The 18,142-nt window shown below is 40.5% G+C and overlaps 1 protein-coding gene across 4 annotated transcripts in view; it reads right to left on the reverse strand.

The window, feature by feature from the left end:
* atp8a2 (ATPase phospholipid transporting 8A2) overlaps positions 1-18,142 on the reverse strand; it is a 573,039-nt gene that overhangs the window by 125,197 nt on the left and 429,700 nt on the right. For 3 of the 4 annotated variants that reach the window (XM_043691978.2, XM_043691979.2, XM_043691980.2), the window contains one exon: positions 14,315-14,425. The exons of the other annotated variant lie outside the window; for it this stretch is intronic. In XM_043691978.2, coding sequence (XP_043547913.2) covers positions 14,315-14,425 — 111 coding nt within the window. The remainder of the gene's footprint in view (positions 1-14,314; positions 14,426-18,142) is intronic. 4 annotated transcript variants of the gene reach the window in all.

Here is an 18,142-nt window from a genome sequence, read left to right on the forward strand (position 1 = left end):
GTCTTCTGGCACTATTCCTGTAGATAATGACGATTTAAAGATCAATGCCAAAGACTCAGCAATCTCCTCCTTGGCTTCCCAGAGGATCCTAGGATAAATCCCATCCGACCCAGGGGACTTATCTATTTTCACACTCTGCAGGTTTTCTAATACCTCTTCCTTGTGAACCTCAATCACACCTAGTCTAGTAGCCTGTATCTCAGTAATTTCCTCGATAACATTGTCGTTTTCTAGAGTGAATACTGTCGAAAAATATTCATTTAGTGCTTCCCCTATCTCCTCTGACTCCACACACAACTTCCCACTACTATCCTTGATTGGCTCTAATCTTACTCGTCATTCTTTTATTCCTTAACTACCTTTAGAAAGCCTTAGGGTTTACCCTGATCCTATCCACCAACAACTTCTCATGTCTCCTCCTGAATCTTCTGAGCTCTCTCTTTAGGTCTTTCCTGGCTACCTTGTAACCCTCAAGCGCCATAACTGTGCCTTCACATCTCATCCTAACATAAGCCTTCTTCTTCCTCTTGACCAGAGATTCCACTTCTTTTGTAAACCACGGCTCCCGCGCTCTACAGCTTCCTCCCTGCCTGACAGGTACATACTTATCTAGGACACTCAGGAGCTTTTCCTTGAATAAGCTCCACATTTCTAATGTGCCTATCCCCTGCAGTTTCCTTCCCCTTCCTATGCTTCCTAAATCTTGCCTAATCGCATCGTAGTACTCGTACTATAGTACTCCCAGTCAATATTTGGAAAGTTGAAGTCCCCCATGACTACTACCCTGTCTCTCTCACTCCTATCAAGAATCATCTTTGCTATCTTTTCCTCTACACCTCTGGAACTATTCGGAGGCCTATAGAAAACTCTCAACAGGGTGACCTCTCCTTTCCTTTTTCTAACTTCAGCCCATACTACCTCAGTTGACGAGTCCCCAAATATCCTGGTAATGCTGTCCTTGACCAACAATGCCACACCTCCCCCTCTTTTACCATCTTCTCTATTCTTACTGAAACATCTAAATCCTGGAACCTGCAACAATCCTCTCCCTGCTCTAACCATGTCTCCAAAATGGCCACAACATCGAAGTCCCAGGTACCAACCCATGCTGCAAGTTCACCCACCTTATTCCAGATGCTCCTGGCATTGAAGTAGACTCACTTCAAACCAACTTCTTGCTTACCGGTGCCATCTTGCATCCCTGAAACTTGATTTTGGACCTCCCTACTCTCAACCTTTTCTATACTCGATCTACAACTTTAGTTCCCATCCCCCTGCTGGATTAGTTTAAACCCATCCCCAAAAGCCTTAGCGAATTTCCCCCCCAGGATATTGATACCCCTCTGGTTCAAATGAAGACCATCTTGCTTGTAGAGGTCTCAACTACTCCAGAAAGAGCCCCAAGAATCCAAAACCCTCCCTCCTGCACCATCCCTGTAGCCACGTGTTCAACTCCTCTCTCTCCCCATTCCTTGCCTCACTAGCACGTGGCAATTTGCTTCGATTGATGCAGAAACGGGATGGCAGAAACAGACGAGTGTAGATGTGTACATCAAGAAGTTACTAACATGATGAAGTAAGCATCCAGAAGCATCCTGAATTACTGGAATATCAAACAGCAACAGCCATTTCTCTCTCACACAACCAGTAGAGAGAAAACTAACCATCCAAGAACACAGCTTTCTTTGCTAGGATGCCATATATTTGCAACATGTTTAGAACAACATGGTGCGAGATCCTCAAAAGCTCTGAAGATCTCTGTGGAAATGATAAATGAGAGATCAAAGTGTTCATAAATGAATTGTGAAGCTGGGTAATATTGCAATAAAATTTCCAGTGCAAAGACCCATCAGGCCAGGACTTTCAAGGTGATGCATATTTTGAGAAATTAATGGCATCTTGCATTACGAAAATAGGGATACACAAACACAAGTATAAACCAATTAACTTTCTTTGACAGATCATGACAGGACAATACAATTGTATAAATTGTACAATTTATCCTCACTATTTTATTGCACTGTCACAAAACTGATTCAAGTCACTTTCAAGGGCAACCTGTAAACATCAATACTCAAAAGCAAAATTATTTGAAAGACTATGTACTATAATCTGTTCAAAACATTCATGGATGATTAATGGAAAATTGGGTAGTACTCAATTAAGCTTTTGTGTCATAAATCTTTGTAGATTTGAAGTTTGATTATGCTTAGCATCAAAAAGGAATGCTGCTGATGATGAACTTCTCCAAAGCATATAAACGCTTTCGATGTTTGTATGTTGCAATGTCTGAATTAGAGATTTGCTTTATCTTCAAATATATTTTTGAAAAAAAGATTTGAGAACATCTGAAAAATACACATTTATCTTCAGACAAGAAACCTTGTTATTCCTGTGGACAGTGATTTGAAATGTTCTGAGCTCAATCTATTCTCCACTTCAGTTTCCTTTGATGAAGTCAGTATTATATAATTGCAATGTGCATATGGAGCTGGAGGAAGATTTGAAAAACTCCAGACACAAGTACAACTTTAAAAAATTTAAATAACTGGCTTAATGTAATAAGTGGAATATTATAATCTCCAGCTGATTTTTTTTCACAAAAATCTGCAAACATTTTCAACCAGCAGCATCAGTTGTGATCAAGTGGTTGTTGGTGGAACTCCACAAAAAGTATTGAACCATAGCACTACGTTACAACGTCTGTTCTATTTTCTCATGTCCATGTTTGAACAGAGGGATATAGAGGTACAGTTTTCTATGGTGAGAACGACTCTGGCTCCTCCCTAAATGATTCCTTACCGTTTTGAATGTAGGCTTGCTCGCTGAGCTGGAAGGTTCATTTCCAGATGTTTCATTACCCTACTAGGTAACATCTTCAGTGGGCCTCAGGCGAAGCAATGCTGAAAATTCCTGCTTTCTATTTATAAACAACACATACAGACTAAATATTCACCTACAGAAGCAATCACCCCAACACCCACAAACGAAGCTGCATCAGAACATTATTTCAACAAGCCAAAACACACTGCAGCACAAAGGAACTACTCAGAGCATGGAAAATCACCTATACCGGGTATTCAAAAAGAATGAGTACCCAATGAACACAGTCCACCGATTTAGAGTCATAGCGATGTACATCATGAACAGACCCTTCGGTCCAACCCGTCCATGCCGACCAGATATCCCAACCCAATCTAGTCCCACCAGGCCCATATCCCTCCAAACCCTTCCTATTCACAAGCCCATCCAAATGCCTCTTAAATGTTGCAATTGTACCAGCCTCCTTCTTCTGGCAGCTCATTCCATACCCATACCACCCTCTGTGTGAAAACGTTGCCCCTTAGGTCTCTTTTATATTTTCCCCCTCTCACCCTAAACCTATGCCCTCTAGTTCTGGACTCCCCCCAACCCAGGATAAACTTTTCCTATCTACCCTACCCATGCCCCTCATAATTTTGTAAACCCCTATAAGGTCATCCCTCAGCCTCTGACGCTCCAGGGAAAACAGCCCCAGCCTGTTCACCCTCTCCCTATAGCTCAAATCCTCCAACCCTGGCAACATCCTTGTAGATCTTTTCTGAACCCTTTCAAGTTTCACAACATCTTTCCGATAGGAAGGAGACCAGAATTGTACACAATGTTCCAACAGTGGCCTAACCAATGTCCTGTACAGCCCCAACATGACCTCCCAACTCCTGTACTCAATACTCTGACCAATAAAGGAAAGCATACCAAACGCCTTCTTCACTATCCTATCTAGCTATGACTGTTCTTTCAAGGAGCTATGAACCTGCACTCCAACGTCTCTTTGTTCAGCAACACTCCCTAGGACCTTACCATTAAGTGTATAAGTCCTGCTAAGATTTGCTTTCCCAAAATGCAGCACCTCGCATTTATCTGAATTAAACTCCATCTGCCACTTCTCAGACCATTGGCCCATCTGGTCCAGATCCTGTTGTAATCTGAGGTAACCCTCTTCGCTGTCCACTACACCTCCAACTGCAAACTTACTAACTGGTGTCATCTGCAAACTTACTAACTGTGCCTCTTATGCTTGCATCCAAATCATTTATGTAAATGTCAAAAAGTAGAGAACCCAGCACCGATCCTTGTGGCACTCCACTGGTCACAGGCCTCCAGTCTGAAAAACAACCCTCCACCACCACCCTCTGTCTTCTACCTTTGAGCCAGTTCTGTATCCAAGTGGCTAGTTCTCCCTGTATTCCATGAGATTTAACCTTGCTAATCAGTCTCCCATGGGGAACCTTGTCGAATGCATTACTGAAGTCCATATAGATCACATCTACTGCTCTGCCCTCATCAATCTTCTTTGTTACTTCTTCAAAAAACTCAATCAAGTTTGTGAGACATGATTTCCCATGCACAAAGCCATGTTGACTATCTCTAATCAGTCCTTGCCTTTGCAAATACATGTACATCCTGTCCCTCAGGATTCCCTCCAACAACTTGCCCACCACCGAGTTCAGGCTCACCGGTCTATAGTTCCCTGGCTTGTCCTTACCACCCTTCTTAAACAGTGGCACCACGTTAGCCAACCTCCAGTCTTCCGGTACCTCATCTGTGACTATTGATGATACAAATATCTCAGCAAGAGGCCCAGCAATCACTTCTCTAGCTTCCCACAGAGTTCTCAGGTACACCTGTTCAGGTCCTGGGGATTTATCCACCTTTACCTATTTCAAGAAATACAGCACTTCCTCCTCTGTAATCTGGACATTTTGCAAGATATCACTATCTATTTCCTTACAGTCTATATCTTCCATATCCTTTTCCACAGTAAATACTGATGCAAAATACTCATTTAGTATCTCCCCCATTTTCTGAGGCTCCACACAAAGGCCGCCTTGCTGATCTTTGAGGGGCTCTATTCTCTCCCTAGTTACCCTTTTGTCCTTAATGTATTTGTAAAAACCCTTTGGATTCTCCTTAACCCAATTTGCCAAAGCTATCTCATGTCCCACTTCAATATACTCCTACTTCCTTTATATTCTTCTAAGGATTCACTCGATCTATCCTGTCTATACCTGACATATGCTTCCTTCTTTTTCTTAACCAAACCCACAATTTCTTTAGTCATCCAGCATTCCCTATACCTACCAGCCTTTCCTTTCACCCTGACAGGAATATACTTTTTCTGGATTCTCATTATCTCATTTCTGAAGGCTTCCCATTTTCCAGCCATCCCTTTACCTGCGAACATCTGCCTTCAATCAGCTTTTGAAAGTTCTTGCCTAATACCGTCAAAATTGGCCATTCTCCAATTTAGAACTTCAACTTTTAGATCTGGTGTATCCTTTTCCATCACTATTTGAAAACGAATAGAATTATGGTCGCTGGCCCCAAAGTGCTCCCCCACTGACACCTCAGTCACCTGCGCTGCCTTTTTTTCCTAAGAGTAGGTCAAGTTTTGCACCTTCTCTAGTAGGTACATCTACATACTGAATCAGAAAATTGTCTTGTTTCTCATCAACAAACCCAAACAAGCAGACAAAACACGTCCAGAAACCCTAGCCACTCTCCCCTACATCAAAGATATCTCGGAAATGACTGCCAAACCAATCAGACCCCTTGGCATCATGGTAGCCCACAAACCCAAAAATACACTAAAACAGCAGCTAATGAACTTGAAAGACCCTATCCATGCAATAAGCAAAACTAATGTAATTTACAAAATACCGTGCAAGGACTGTAACAAACACTACATTGGACAAACAGGCAGAAAACCTGCCACCAGGATACATGAACACCAACTAGCCACAAAAAGACATGACCCTCTCTCACTAGTATCCTCACATATGGATGAGGAAGGACACCACTTCAACTAGGACAACGCATCCATCCTAGGACAAGCCAAACAAAGACATGCACGAGAATTCCTAGAAGCATGGCATTCCAACCGGAACTCTATCAACAAACACAATGAATTAGACCCCATCTACTACCCCCTGAGAAAAGGAACAGGAAGTGACTTCACCACAGGAAAAACATCACCACAGGAAATTACATCATCAACTTAAGAAAGCCAAACATATGAACAGAAAGCAGGAATTTTCAGCAGTGCTTTGCCCGAGGCCCACTGAAGATGTTACCTAGTAGGGTAACGAAACGTCTGGAAATGAACCTTCCAGCTCAGTGAACAAACCTACATCCAAAACCTCAACCTGAGCTACAAATCTTCTCAAAACTCATTTCCTTACCGTACATGAATCTAAATAGTAAATGTGACACAAGGATAGTTTAGAGGTGGTTAGTCTTGGTTGAGAGTGAACTGTTCGGAAATTAAACCAGAAATTGCAGTGTATGGTGTGTTTGGCAATTGACCTGACTCTGATGTGTGTAATTTTGAATCCACTTCTAGTCAATGGGTTTGCTGATTCAAACTGCACCTATCAGCTTCATTTTATCTTTATTGATCTATGGGATGTGGGCATCATTGGCAAGCTCAGGATTTGTTTCCCATCCGTAGTTGCCCATAAACTGGGTGGTTCGTATGGCCATTTTATAAGACAGTTAAAAGTCAACCATATCACTGTGAATCTTGAGTCATAAGTAGGCCAGACCAGGTAAGGATGGCAGAATTCTTTTTCTGATGAAAACGAATAAATCAGCTATTATTTTACACTATTGATGATAGTTTCATGGTCACAATGATTGAAGTTAAATTTATATTCCAGACTTATTAATTGAAAAAGATTCTGCCAGCTGCCATAGTGGCATTTGAATCCAAGAACCCTAAGGCATTTGTTTGGCCCTCTGGATAACTGGTTAGTGACATTACTAGTATGTCATTATTTTTCCATGGTAACAAGAGGACACCTAATATACATATTAATGGAAAATCTAAATCATTCCACTTGTCTGTCACATGGAAGGCAATGGGGTAAAGTTATTCATTTCATTTTGCATTACATACATTTGTAATCAATTGAACAAAATCTTTGCTAAAGTCAAAATCATTACTTTGAGACATTTCTATAAGGCATTCACATAAGATCTTAACTCAAAGAGACAAGTTACATTCACAGCATTAAGTGATTTGAATGGGGCAATGTGATAGCAGCTATGACTGGCAGCAGCGTTGGCCAATCCCAAGACAGAAGTAGCCAGGTGACAAGCAAGCCAGAAAAAATAAATGAAAATTCTTCTTAGGTTAAAGTGGGTCAAAGAAAGAGGAAAGGTTCAGCAGAAACTGTTTGACTTAGCCTGGTTACAGAAGTAATATGAAATATTTTGTTGAGTTTTCTTCATCTCAAGGGGCGGGCTTGTAAAAGAAGTCGGGCAGGAGGCTGGAAGAACACAGCAAGCCAGGCAGCACTTGGAGGACATTGCAGAAGTCGACATTTCGGTTGTAACGCTTCTTCAGGACTTGGGGTGGGTGTGGGGGAGCTGCAATAAAGAGCAAGGTGTGGGCAGGGTGGTAAAGTGGGGATAGGTGAAGACAGGTAGAGAGTCCGACCTGGTTGGCCAATGGGAGGAATGAATCCAGTTAGTGGCAGGGAGGTGGAGAGGCTGGAAAGGGAGTGGGGTGATTGGGAGGGAGGTTATTTGAAATTGGAGAACTCAATGTTGAGTCCTCTAGGCTGTAGGGTGCTCAGGCGGAAGATAAGGTGTTGTTCCTCCAGTAGGCGCTGTGGTTTGTTTTGGCAAGGGAGGGGGCCAAGAATGGTCATTTCGGAAAGAGAGTGGTTGGGGGAATTGAAATGGGCAGTGACTGGGAGGTCCGGTCGGCCCCTACAGACCCAGCTGCGATGCTGAGTGAACTGTTCCCTAAGTTTACGTTCGGTCTCCCTGATATAAAGAAGACCCAAGAGACCTATTGGAGGAACAACATCTTATCTTCCACCTGGGAACCCTACAGCCCAGAGGACTCAACGCAGTTCTCCAATTTCAAATAACCTCCCTCCCCATCCCCAACTCCCTTCCCAGCCCCTTCCCCTTGTCACCTACTGGATTCATTCCTCCCATTGACCAACCAGGTTGTACCTGTCTTTACCTCTCCCTACTTCACCACCCTGCCCCCGCCTTCCCCTCCCCCTTTATCTACAGCTCCCCCCATACCCAACCCCAGTTCTGAAGAAGGGTTACACTCGAAACATCAACTTCTGCACTCCGAATGTTGCCTGGCTTGCTGTGTTCTACCAGCTTCCTGCTGTCTACTTTGGATTTCAGCATCTGCTGTTTTTTTTTGTCTCTAAAAGAAAGAGCTTAACAGATATTGAAATTTATCACACTTGGTCTAACATGGAAATCTACAAACTACAAACAGAGAAAAGATAAGGAATCCAGTTCAAGTGATCATAAAATTAGATACCAAGCAAGAAATTACACAATACATGATCAAGTAACACAAGTTCACCCTACCTCCAGTATCTCTATGTGAAATGTTGGTACTCACAAAAGAATAAAAGATACTTATGGTATTTGCACACTTTTGTTCTTATATTAACAAGAATAAAATAATGCCCAAGGACTCAAAAAATAGCAAGTCAAGCTGCAAACTTTGGTGAAAAGAGAGATTAATATCAGCCTCTGGTGTTTACTAACTTCAACATTAATGCTCAACAAGGCTGCGTACTCAGCCCCTAACTATGCACTTTGTATACTCATGACTGTGCGGCCAAATTCAGCTCTAACTCCATTTAGAAATTTGCTGATGACACCACTCCATTACCTGGAACAAAAAGCAAAGGTGAACTCTGTAGATCCAGTGGATTGACTAAATATAAAACACATGATTGAAAAGGTAAGTCTGTGTGCCAGCATTACTGCATGCAGCATAATGAGTTATACTGCAGCTTTAATCTTATGCAATGACCTGGCAAGTCACTTTTGATGCTACTAGCCTATCAGTTAAATAACTCTGAATTAATGGCAAAGCTATACATGAGATAGTGCCAAGTAGAATGCATTTAGCTCAAATCTACTTAAAGATTTGCTGGTGAGGTCACTGACTTGTGTTGAATCAGATTCGAATTCAAGTAGAATTAAATAAGATTGCATTTATCATGAGTTCTTTTATTTTCATGCTTTTTAATATAAAATTAACAAAACCAGAGAAAAGCACATAAGTGCAGTTTCATGAGTGATGAGCTGGAATAATATTACTGTTCAGGAATGTGTTAATGAAATGTTAGAGGGGAACCAAAGTAAAAAATGCATTTTTACAGTGTAACCATGTTGCCTTTCATGTCTTTTGTAAATCTTTCTCCTCTCACCTTAAAAAATATGCCCCCCAGTCTTAAAATACCCCACCAAAGGGAAAAGAGACCTGTCATTCACCTTATCTATACTCATGATTTTATAAACCTCTATGAAGTCACCCCTCAATCCCCTATGTTCCAGTGAAAAAAGTCCCAGCCTATCCAGGCTCTCTCTATAACTCAAATCTTCCTTTTCAGTCAACATCCTGATAAATCTTTTCTGAATCCTCTCCAGCTTAATAATATCCTTCCTATCACAGGGTGATCAGAACTGGACATAGTACTCCAGAAGAGGCCTCACCATACATCCTGTATAATCTCAATGACATCCCAACTGCTGTACTCAAAGGTCTGAGCAATGAAGGCAAGTGTGCTAGATGCCTTATTAACCACCTCGTCTACGTGATGCAAACTTCAAAGAATTATGTACCCGAACTTCTAAGTCCCTCTGTTTTACAATACTACTCAGTGGAGAAAGTGAGGACTGCAGTTGCTGGAGATCAGAGCTGAAAATGTGTTGCTGGAAAAGCGCAGCAGGTCAGATTCTCCTGCTCCTTGGATGCTGCCTGACCTGCTGCGCTTTTCCAGCAACACATTTTCAACACTACTCAGTGTCCTACTTTTAACTGTGTAAGTCCTATTCTTGTTTGTTTTACTAAAATTCAATCCCTCACATTTATCCAAATTAAGCTCCACCTGCCACTCCTCAGCCCATTGACCCAATTGATCAAAATTGCTACCACCAATTTTGGTGTCATCCGCAAACTTACTAACCATGTCTTCTATATTCTCATCTAAAATCATTTATATAAATGACAAACAATAACGGATCGAGAACTCATCCCTGTGGAACGCTTCTGGTAACAGGCCTCGAGTCTGAAAAATAACCCTCCCCCACCATTCTGTCTCCTGCTGCTAAGCCAATTTTGTATCCAATTGGCAAGCTCACCCTGAATCTCATGTCCCTGATCCCAGTAGCTAGGCAACAGTTTTCTTCTACCTTTTCATGCACTAAACTCCATCTCTTCATTTTAAGAATTGTGAAATCTCATTAAAAATGCACATATATAAACAAAAGTCTAGACTTCACAGGTGCCAAGTATATAAGAAGTCTTGTGGTGCAGTGGTAGTGTCCCTAACTCTAAGCTGGGAGACCTAAGTCCCAACTGTTCCAGAGGGGTGCAGTAACATCTCTGAACAGGCTGGATAGAAAATATCTATAAGAATAACTTATGACATTTTTTGTTATTAATTCATGGGATGTGAGAATCACTGGCTGGACCAATTACTGCCCATCCCTACTTGTCCTGTTGAAGGTGGTAGTGAGCTGACTTCTTAAACTGCTGCAGTTCATTTGGTGCAGATGTTTACACATGTTTGTTTTGGGAGGGAGTTACAGGATTTTGACCAGTGACACTGAAGGAACAATAACATATTTCCAGTTGAGAGTGGTGAATGCTTGGAGGGGAACTTGCAAGGAATGGCATTCCCATGCATCAGCTGTATTTGCCTTTCTAGATAATAGAGGTTGTGGATTTGGAATGTGATGTCTAAGGACACTTGATAAATTTCTGCAATACATCTTATGGATGGTACACGCAGCAGCTAATGAGTGTCAGTGGGGAAGGTGTAAATGTTTGTGGAAGTGATGTTAATCAAGTAGGTTTCTTTGTCATGGATAGTGTCAAGCTTCTTGAGTTACAAGCTTCTGGAGCTACACTCATCTAAGTGTTGCATCACATTCCTAACTTGTGTCTTGTAGATGGTGGACAGGCTTTGGAGAGGCAAAAGCTGAGTTACTTGCTGCAGGATACCTAGTCTCTGACCTCCTCTTGCAATATAGTATATATATGGCTAGTTCAATTCAGTTTCTGGTCAAACGTAACTCCTAGGTTGTTGATAGTGAGGGATTCAGTGATGGTAATACAATTGAATGTCAATGGGTTATGTTAAGATTCTCTTTTGTTGGAGATGGTCACTGTCTGGCATGTGTGTGGGGCTAATGTTACTTGCCACTTGTCAGCCCCAATCTAGATATGCCCAAGTTTTGTCGGATTCAGACATGAACTGCTTCAGTATCTGAGGAATCATATGTGGTGCTGAACACTGCACGATGACTGGTGAACATCCCTTTCAGACCTTATGATGGAGGAATGCCATTGATGAAGAAGCTGGAGATGGTCGAGCGTAGGACACAACACTGAGGGACTCTTACAGTGAGATGTCCTGAAGCTGAGGTGACTGACTTCCAACAATCTCAATTATTTTCCTATGTGCCGGGCGCGACTTCAATTAACTCACTAAAACTAACCCCATAGGTAACTCATCCAAACCCATGTGGTTCATTTGAGAGAAAGTTGAGAAAATCACGTGATTGGCATAAGGAGATTTCTGATGTTGAGTAAAAAGTTCTATTTTCCAAACAAGTGTTGAATGGCATGATGAAAATCTTCTTAGTGAGCAGTGAGAGCCAATTGCATAGATTAACATCTCATTATTAGTTAATCTTGCTTCACTTACATATAACTTCCTGCCAGAAAAGGGGAGGTGATGGCATAGTGATATTATTGCTCGACTGTTAATTTGGAGACCCAGGTAATGTTCTGGGATGTGAGTCGAATCCCGCCATGGCAAATGATGGAATTTGAATTCATTAAAAACATCTGAAATTAAGGATCTAATGACGACCATGAATTGATTGTTGGAAAAACCCATCTGGTTCACTAATGTCCTTTAGGGAAGGAAACTGTCATCCTTACCTGGTCTGGCCTACATGTAACTTCAGACCCACAACAAATGTAGTTGACACTTAACTGCTCTCTGGGTAAATAGGAATGGGCAATAAATACTAGCCGAGCCAGCGACGCCAACATCCCATGAATGAGTCAAAAACAAACAACAATATTACAATTCCAAACATGAAAGCCAATGCAATAACAGAGTTTATCACTTACTCTTCTGGCATTTCGTTTGGACATTAGTCATCAACACCTCAATGTACACTCCGTGGGCAGTGACTCTCAACCTGCCCCATTTACAGACATCAGCATCAGACATGTACAAGCCTTAGTGCATCATGACACAGCTCCCACCCATTTTCATTCAGTTCTACAATTTAAAGCTGCACTTTGGAATGCAATAACATCTTCCACTGTAATGCTGCTGACAGGACACCTTGCACACAGGGACAGGCACTCATCAATGATTTTTTTTTTTAAATCATTCATTGGATATGGTTTTGCTGGCTGGGATAATATTGATTACCCATCCATAGTTTGGTTGGATTGGATTAGGGTTGGAGGAACAGCACTTCATCCTCCACTTACAGTCCTCCAAACTCAACATTGAGTTTAAACATTTCAATGCGTGAACATGTCCCTCCATGTTTATTACCCACCGCTTAATCCCAAAGTCATGGTTTGTATTGCATACTCCCAGCACAGGCAGCCCATTTTGAACTACTCACAGTTCCCATTAACATCCAATCAGCTTTTAGTTATTCCCTGGCTTATTTATCAGCAATATTTGTGTCTGCTTCTTTTTATTCTCTCTGCCTCTCTGGGCATCTTCTCCATTTATTTGTCTTACTCCTTCTCGCTCCATTCCACATTGTTTGCCTTTTAACCACTGATACAATCCCAACCTACATGTTTTTGAAATTAATGTCTGCGCAAGTTATTTTACAAGTATATTAATGAAAAGAGAATTGCTAAATATGAGGTCCAACTCCTGATTGGACAGAAATAACAATTTATAAATAGCAACAGTAAATATTTCATACCTGCCTTAATTGAAGAGATTACCGTAGATCTGGGTGTTGCTATGTGCAGGAGGAGTGACCTGAATAATAGTCACTTATTTAAGAAAGGCTCACTGAACTAACCTGAATAATAGTATACCAACTTAGTATGGGAATTTCAAAAGCCTTTAATTAAAGATATTGATCTAGGAAAAGGAAAACTAGTTAGGAGTAACTAACAACAATTTCAGAATGGATGATCATGCTTTTCAAATATCATAAAATTCTTTAAGTGTGTAACAATAAATCTGGAAATGTTGTTTTAGGAATATCTTCAACAAGTTACCAGAAGCAAGAATACTAGAAATAATGAAATAAGAAGTTGTATTTAGCAAACTGGATTAAAAATTGTTCGCAAAGGAGAAAGCAGAGAGCTAAGCGCAGTTTTTCTCACTTTGAATGGAAGTGAGTAGCCATGTGTAAAATACAGTACAGTTCTCAGGCTAGTGATGTTAATGACTCAAGACTAAATTGGACAGAGACCAAGAGGAGTGTTGCCAGAATTTGCTGATGAATGGGAAATAAAGGTAAGTCTCCTCACAACCAACGAAAGCCAAAACAAGATTTTGCTAAAAGAGGAAAATGAACTAAAATGTGGTAGACAGGGATTCATTCTAAGTACCTGCAAGGTGACTCATTTTGGGAAGAGAAGTTCGGAAATAAACTCTAACCTGAAGTTAATTCAGTGCTTCTTTTGCTCATCCTTCCTAATATTTCGTCCTTGGGCTATGCAGCCATCTTTCCTTCTGTCTCTCTGAACATTACAACATTTTTCTATGGCAAAGGTACTAAATAAATGCAAAGTTAAAAATCACACAACACCAGGTTATAGTCCAACAAGTTTATTTGGAAGCAGGAGAAAGTGAGGTCTGCAGATGCTGGAGATCAGAGCTGAAAATGTGTTGCTGGATCAGCGCAGCAGGTCAGGCAGCATCCAGGGAACAGGAGAATCGACGTTTCGGGCATAAGCCCTTCATCAGGAGCGTCGCTCCGAAAGATAGTGTGCTTCCAATTAAACCTGTTGGACTACAACCTGGTGTTGTGTGATTTTTAACTTTGTACACCCCAGTCCAACACCGGCATCTCCAAATCATAAGTAAATGCAAGACGTTTTGAATAAGGTTACTAAATAAATCTGAAATCTCAAAACCCCACCTAAATATGGCAGAAAACATCCTCTCCCCAAATAGTCCTATTATCTAAAACCAAGCTACTATTCCTGGAAGACAATATTAGTCAACAATGTATGTTCCATCTGAAAATTGCTACAGTCAAAGACGTGGCTCCTTACCTCTATTATGTATAGCACCACATTTTTGTAAAAACAGTAAAGGATGCACTTTGTCACACGGATATAACTCCAGGCTCCATGGACTAGTAAAAGTTTTTCTAAATATGAAAACTAGAATTAAAAAAGCTTTTATCAGTATCACAAAGACTTCTTTTAAATAATGCACACAATGAACAAATCTGCAAAAAAAAGGTTTTTAAATACCAAAAGTGTTGTAATATTCAAAAGAAAATCAGGTTTACAAAATCAAAGATCAACATGCAGTAATTTCCTCAGTGCAGTAGGCTGAAATTGTGTTACATTAAAAATCAGAAAACATTTTAATATGGTGCTATTTATAACATGATCAGGCACTATTTTCAGTCCACCTTTCTTTGACCAGTACAGGGGCTCCGAACACAACCCGTCCAGCTTCAGCACATACATAGTTAGCTAAGGCTCTACATTTTTAATTTCTTCCACTCTTAGTGGAAGATAAATATTGTCTTTCCTTCTGTACAGAAGATAAGAAGGTCCGATTTAAAGCTTGGCACCAGACTATTGGCACTCATTCCTTTATTCTACAATTGTAAGCCCATCTATTGTATTATAACTATCTATTCAAGCTGACTGTATATCCTGAATTGTGTCACTCCATGGGACATGTTCCACCATGTTCCTTGAACAAAACATGCGATCAATAGTGTGTCCTGGACAGAGATTGGTTAATGCGGTTCGAGGCAGCATAAGGAGTGCAGAATAAGTGTTATCGCCTTAAGGATGTTGCACGCAATGAAAGATGTAACTGATTAACATCCCACATTAACTCACAATCTATACTTGGAGTTTGAAGGAAGGTTTGAGAATTTCATCTTCAGTTAAGTCTGATTGACAGAATTTATTCTTTGGGCAAGATGGTCCTTGCTGAACGAGCAGTGGAAAGTTCACCAATGATTTGTGATTGTAAGGTGCAAATTAGTCTGTTAAATTCACAATGTGTACATCGGAGCCCCAAGAGATGGCTGCCATCAACCTGAAGTCAGTTCTTCCAGGTTAAGTGAGTATTGTTATGAAGTTGAAGGCATGTACTGTACCTTTAAGACAGAGTGAATGCAGTTCTGAACTGAGAGCTTACAAGCACCTGTGCATATGACTAGATGGCAGTCTCAGAGTGCACTGGAAAATTGAAAATATGTAGCATTTGGCTGTTAAATGGATACCTGAGTTGGTTGCTGTTTTGACAACAATTCAAACTTAACCATTTAAATTATGCCACAGGATACTAAAACCCAATCACGTTTGAATTTATTGTTTTGCCAAATATGAACCAATAAGGCGATCCAAGGTTGGGGATATGAAAATGCAAGTGTTTTGAAAATTGGAGAGACAGCTACTGCCATCGAGACCCAAGAAATTAGGAAGCACTCTCCATCAAAAGGTACGTTTTCATATGAAACATATTTTGTGGTAACAAGAAAGATGATGACCCAGGGAGATCTTCAGTTGGAAGACAGACACCGAAGATGACAGTGGCTGTGTGGCTTTAAAATTAAGTTGATGGTATTTAATAAGTGTCTCATTATTATATTGCTATAGAGTTGGAGGCAGATAATAAGCAGTTAAGAGAAAGGCGGGGGACTAGAGTTATGAATAGTTGTTATTTAATGTTCACTTTAGAGTTAAAGATAAGCTGAATTTATTTTCTTTAAGTAGTGGAATTTGGGAGCTCTCGGTCACTCATATTTTAACAGGTTACAAGACGAGGTGAGCTTTTCTGGGTGTTTGATTTAATTAGCAGATGGGTTTACCTCCATGTCGTAACAGTTTGGGGCTTGTCTGGAAGCTAAATTTTGCCTTATGCACCAATGCATATTCATCTGCCATCTCTGCTGCTCTTCTCACTTTTTGAACTTTCTGTTCATCTATATGAGTTCATATCATCTTGGGAAGTGAGTTTTAAACTCCACCAGCAGAACAATCTCTCTTAGGGTCTCATAGGTCTTATCTATTTTTAAAGGTGTGTACCCATCTATCAAAATTACCATGTTTAATTCTTTCGAACTCAACATAAGTCTGACCTGGTTCCTTCTTGATGTTTCTGAACCACTGTATATACGCTTCTGGTACCAACTCATTAACACTCAAAATAGCCTGTTTGACATCTGCATAATCCCTTGACCCTTCATCTGACAGCTTTGCAAATACCTCACTAGCTCTGCCTATCAGCTTAGTCTAACTAGCATTACCCTTCAGTGCTCTGACCACTCCATCTGCTTAGCCACTTTTTCAAATGAAATTAAAGCTTCAACATCTTTGTCATCAAAATGTGGCAATGTTTTAACTTATTTGCATACATCACTATCTTCTCTCTTCACCTTCATCCTGTTAACTTGACTTTCCTGACTAATAAGCAGATTCTGAAGTTCAAATTCTCTCTCCTTTCTCTCCCCTTCTTTTTCCTCCCTCTCTCTCTTCCTTCTCTCATGGCTCTTCTTTCCCTTTCTTTATCTTCTTATATGCCTTAATGGCAATTTACGTTTTTCTAACTCTACTGCACTTGTCGGTTTCTCTGATACTCCTAAGTGCTTGACCAACTCGATTACAATTTCAGCTTTCCTTTTGTCCCTGGTTAAACTCAATTCTAACCTATTTGCTAATATTAAAAGTACATCCTCTGTCTTTCTAAACTTTCTTAGCACATTTGGGAAGCATCTTCAAATCTCAGAACCTCTTCAGTCATGTTAAGAGCCATTTCCTTCACTTTTAATTCAACCAACCACAAGTAACCAAAATTAAACAATTTGTTTCAACTACGTTTTATTTTAAAATCTAGGACGCTCTGATAAATAAATTGATGCTATTTTCTTTAAATAGTGGAATTTGGGAGTTCTCTGTCATTCATATTTTAATAGATTACGAGACAAATTGAGGTTTTCTGGGTGTTTGGTTTAATTAGCACAGGGGTTAGCGCCATGTTGTAACAGTTAAAATATGAGTGACAGAGAACTCCCAAATTCCACTATTTAAAGAAAGTAACATCAATTTATTCTTTAATTCTAAAAGTGAACATTAAACAGCAACAATTCACCCCTTTCACTTAATTGCTTACTATCTGCCTCCAAATCTATAACAATATGTTGTTCCAATAAAACACTTACTAAAATTCCATCAACTTAATTTGAAAACCACACAGCCGCTGTCATCTCTGGTGTCTGCCTTCTTCGGGCTGAAGATCTCCCTATGTCGTTGTCTTTCTTTTCACTGCGAATATGTTTCACATGAAAAGGTGTCTTTGATAGAAAGTATTTCCTAATTTATTGGGTCTCTCTCAATGGCAGTTGCTCTCTCTCCAATTTTCAAAACACCTGCATTTTCATATCCCCAACATCGGATCGTCTCATTGGTTCAAAGTTGGCAAAACAATAAATTCAAACTCGATTGGGTTTTAGTATTCTGTGGCATAATTCAAACTCGACAGCATGGTGCTGGAAAAGCCCATCTGGTCAGGCAGCATCCGAGGTGCAGGAGAATTGACATTTCAGACATAAGCCCTTTATCAGAAACGTTGATTCTCCTGCTCCTCAGATGCTGCCAGACTGGCTGTGCTTTGCCAGCACCACACTCTAGACTCTGATCTCCAGTCCTCACTTTCTCCTAGCATAATTCAAACTGGTTAAATCTGAATTGCTGTCAAAACAGCAAGTACTCAGGTATTCATTTCACAGCCAAATGTTATGTATTTTCAATTTTCCGGTACACTCTGAGATTGCCATCTAGTCATATACACAGGTGCTTGTCAGCTGTCAGTTCAGAACAGCATTCACTCTCTCTTAAAGATACAGTACAGAT

Source organism: Chiloscyllium plagiosum, unplaced genomic scaffold, assembly GCF_037043375.1.
Source record: "Chiloscyllium plagiosum isolate Xiang-an unplaced genomic scaffold, Cpla_swu_hap1 HiC_scaffold_6, whole genome shotgun sequence".
Classification (NCBI taxonomy): domain Eukaryota; kingdom Metazoa; phylum Chordata; class Chondrichthyes; order Orectolobiformes; family Hemiscylliidae; genus Chiloscyllium; species Chiloscyllium plagiosum.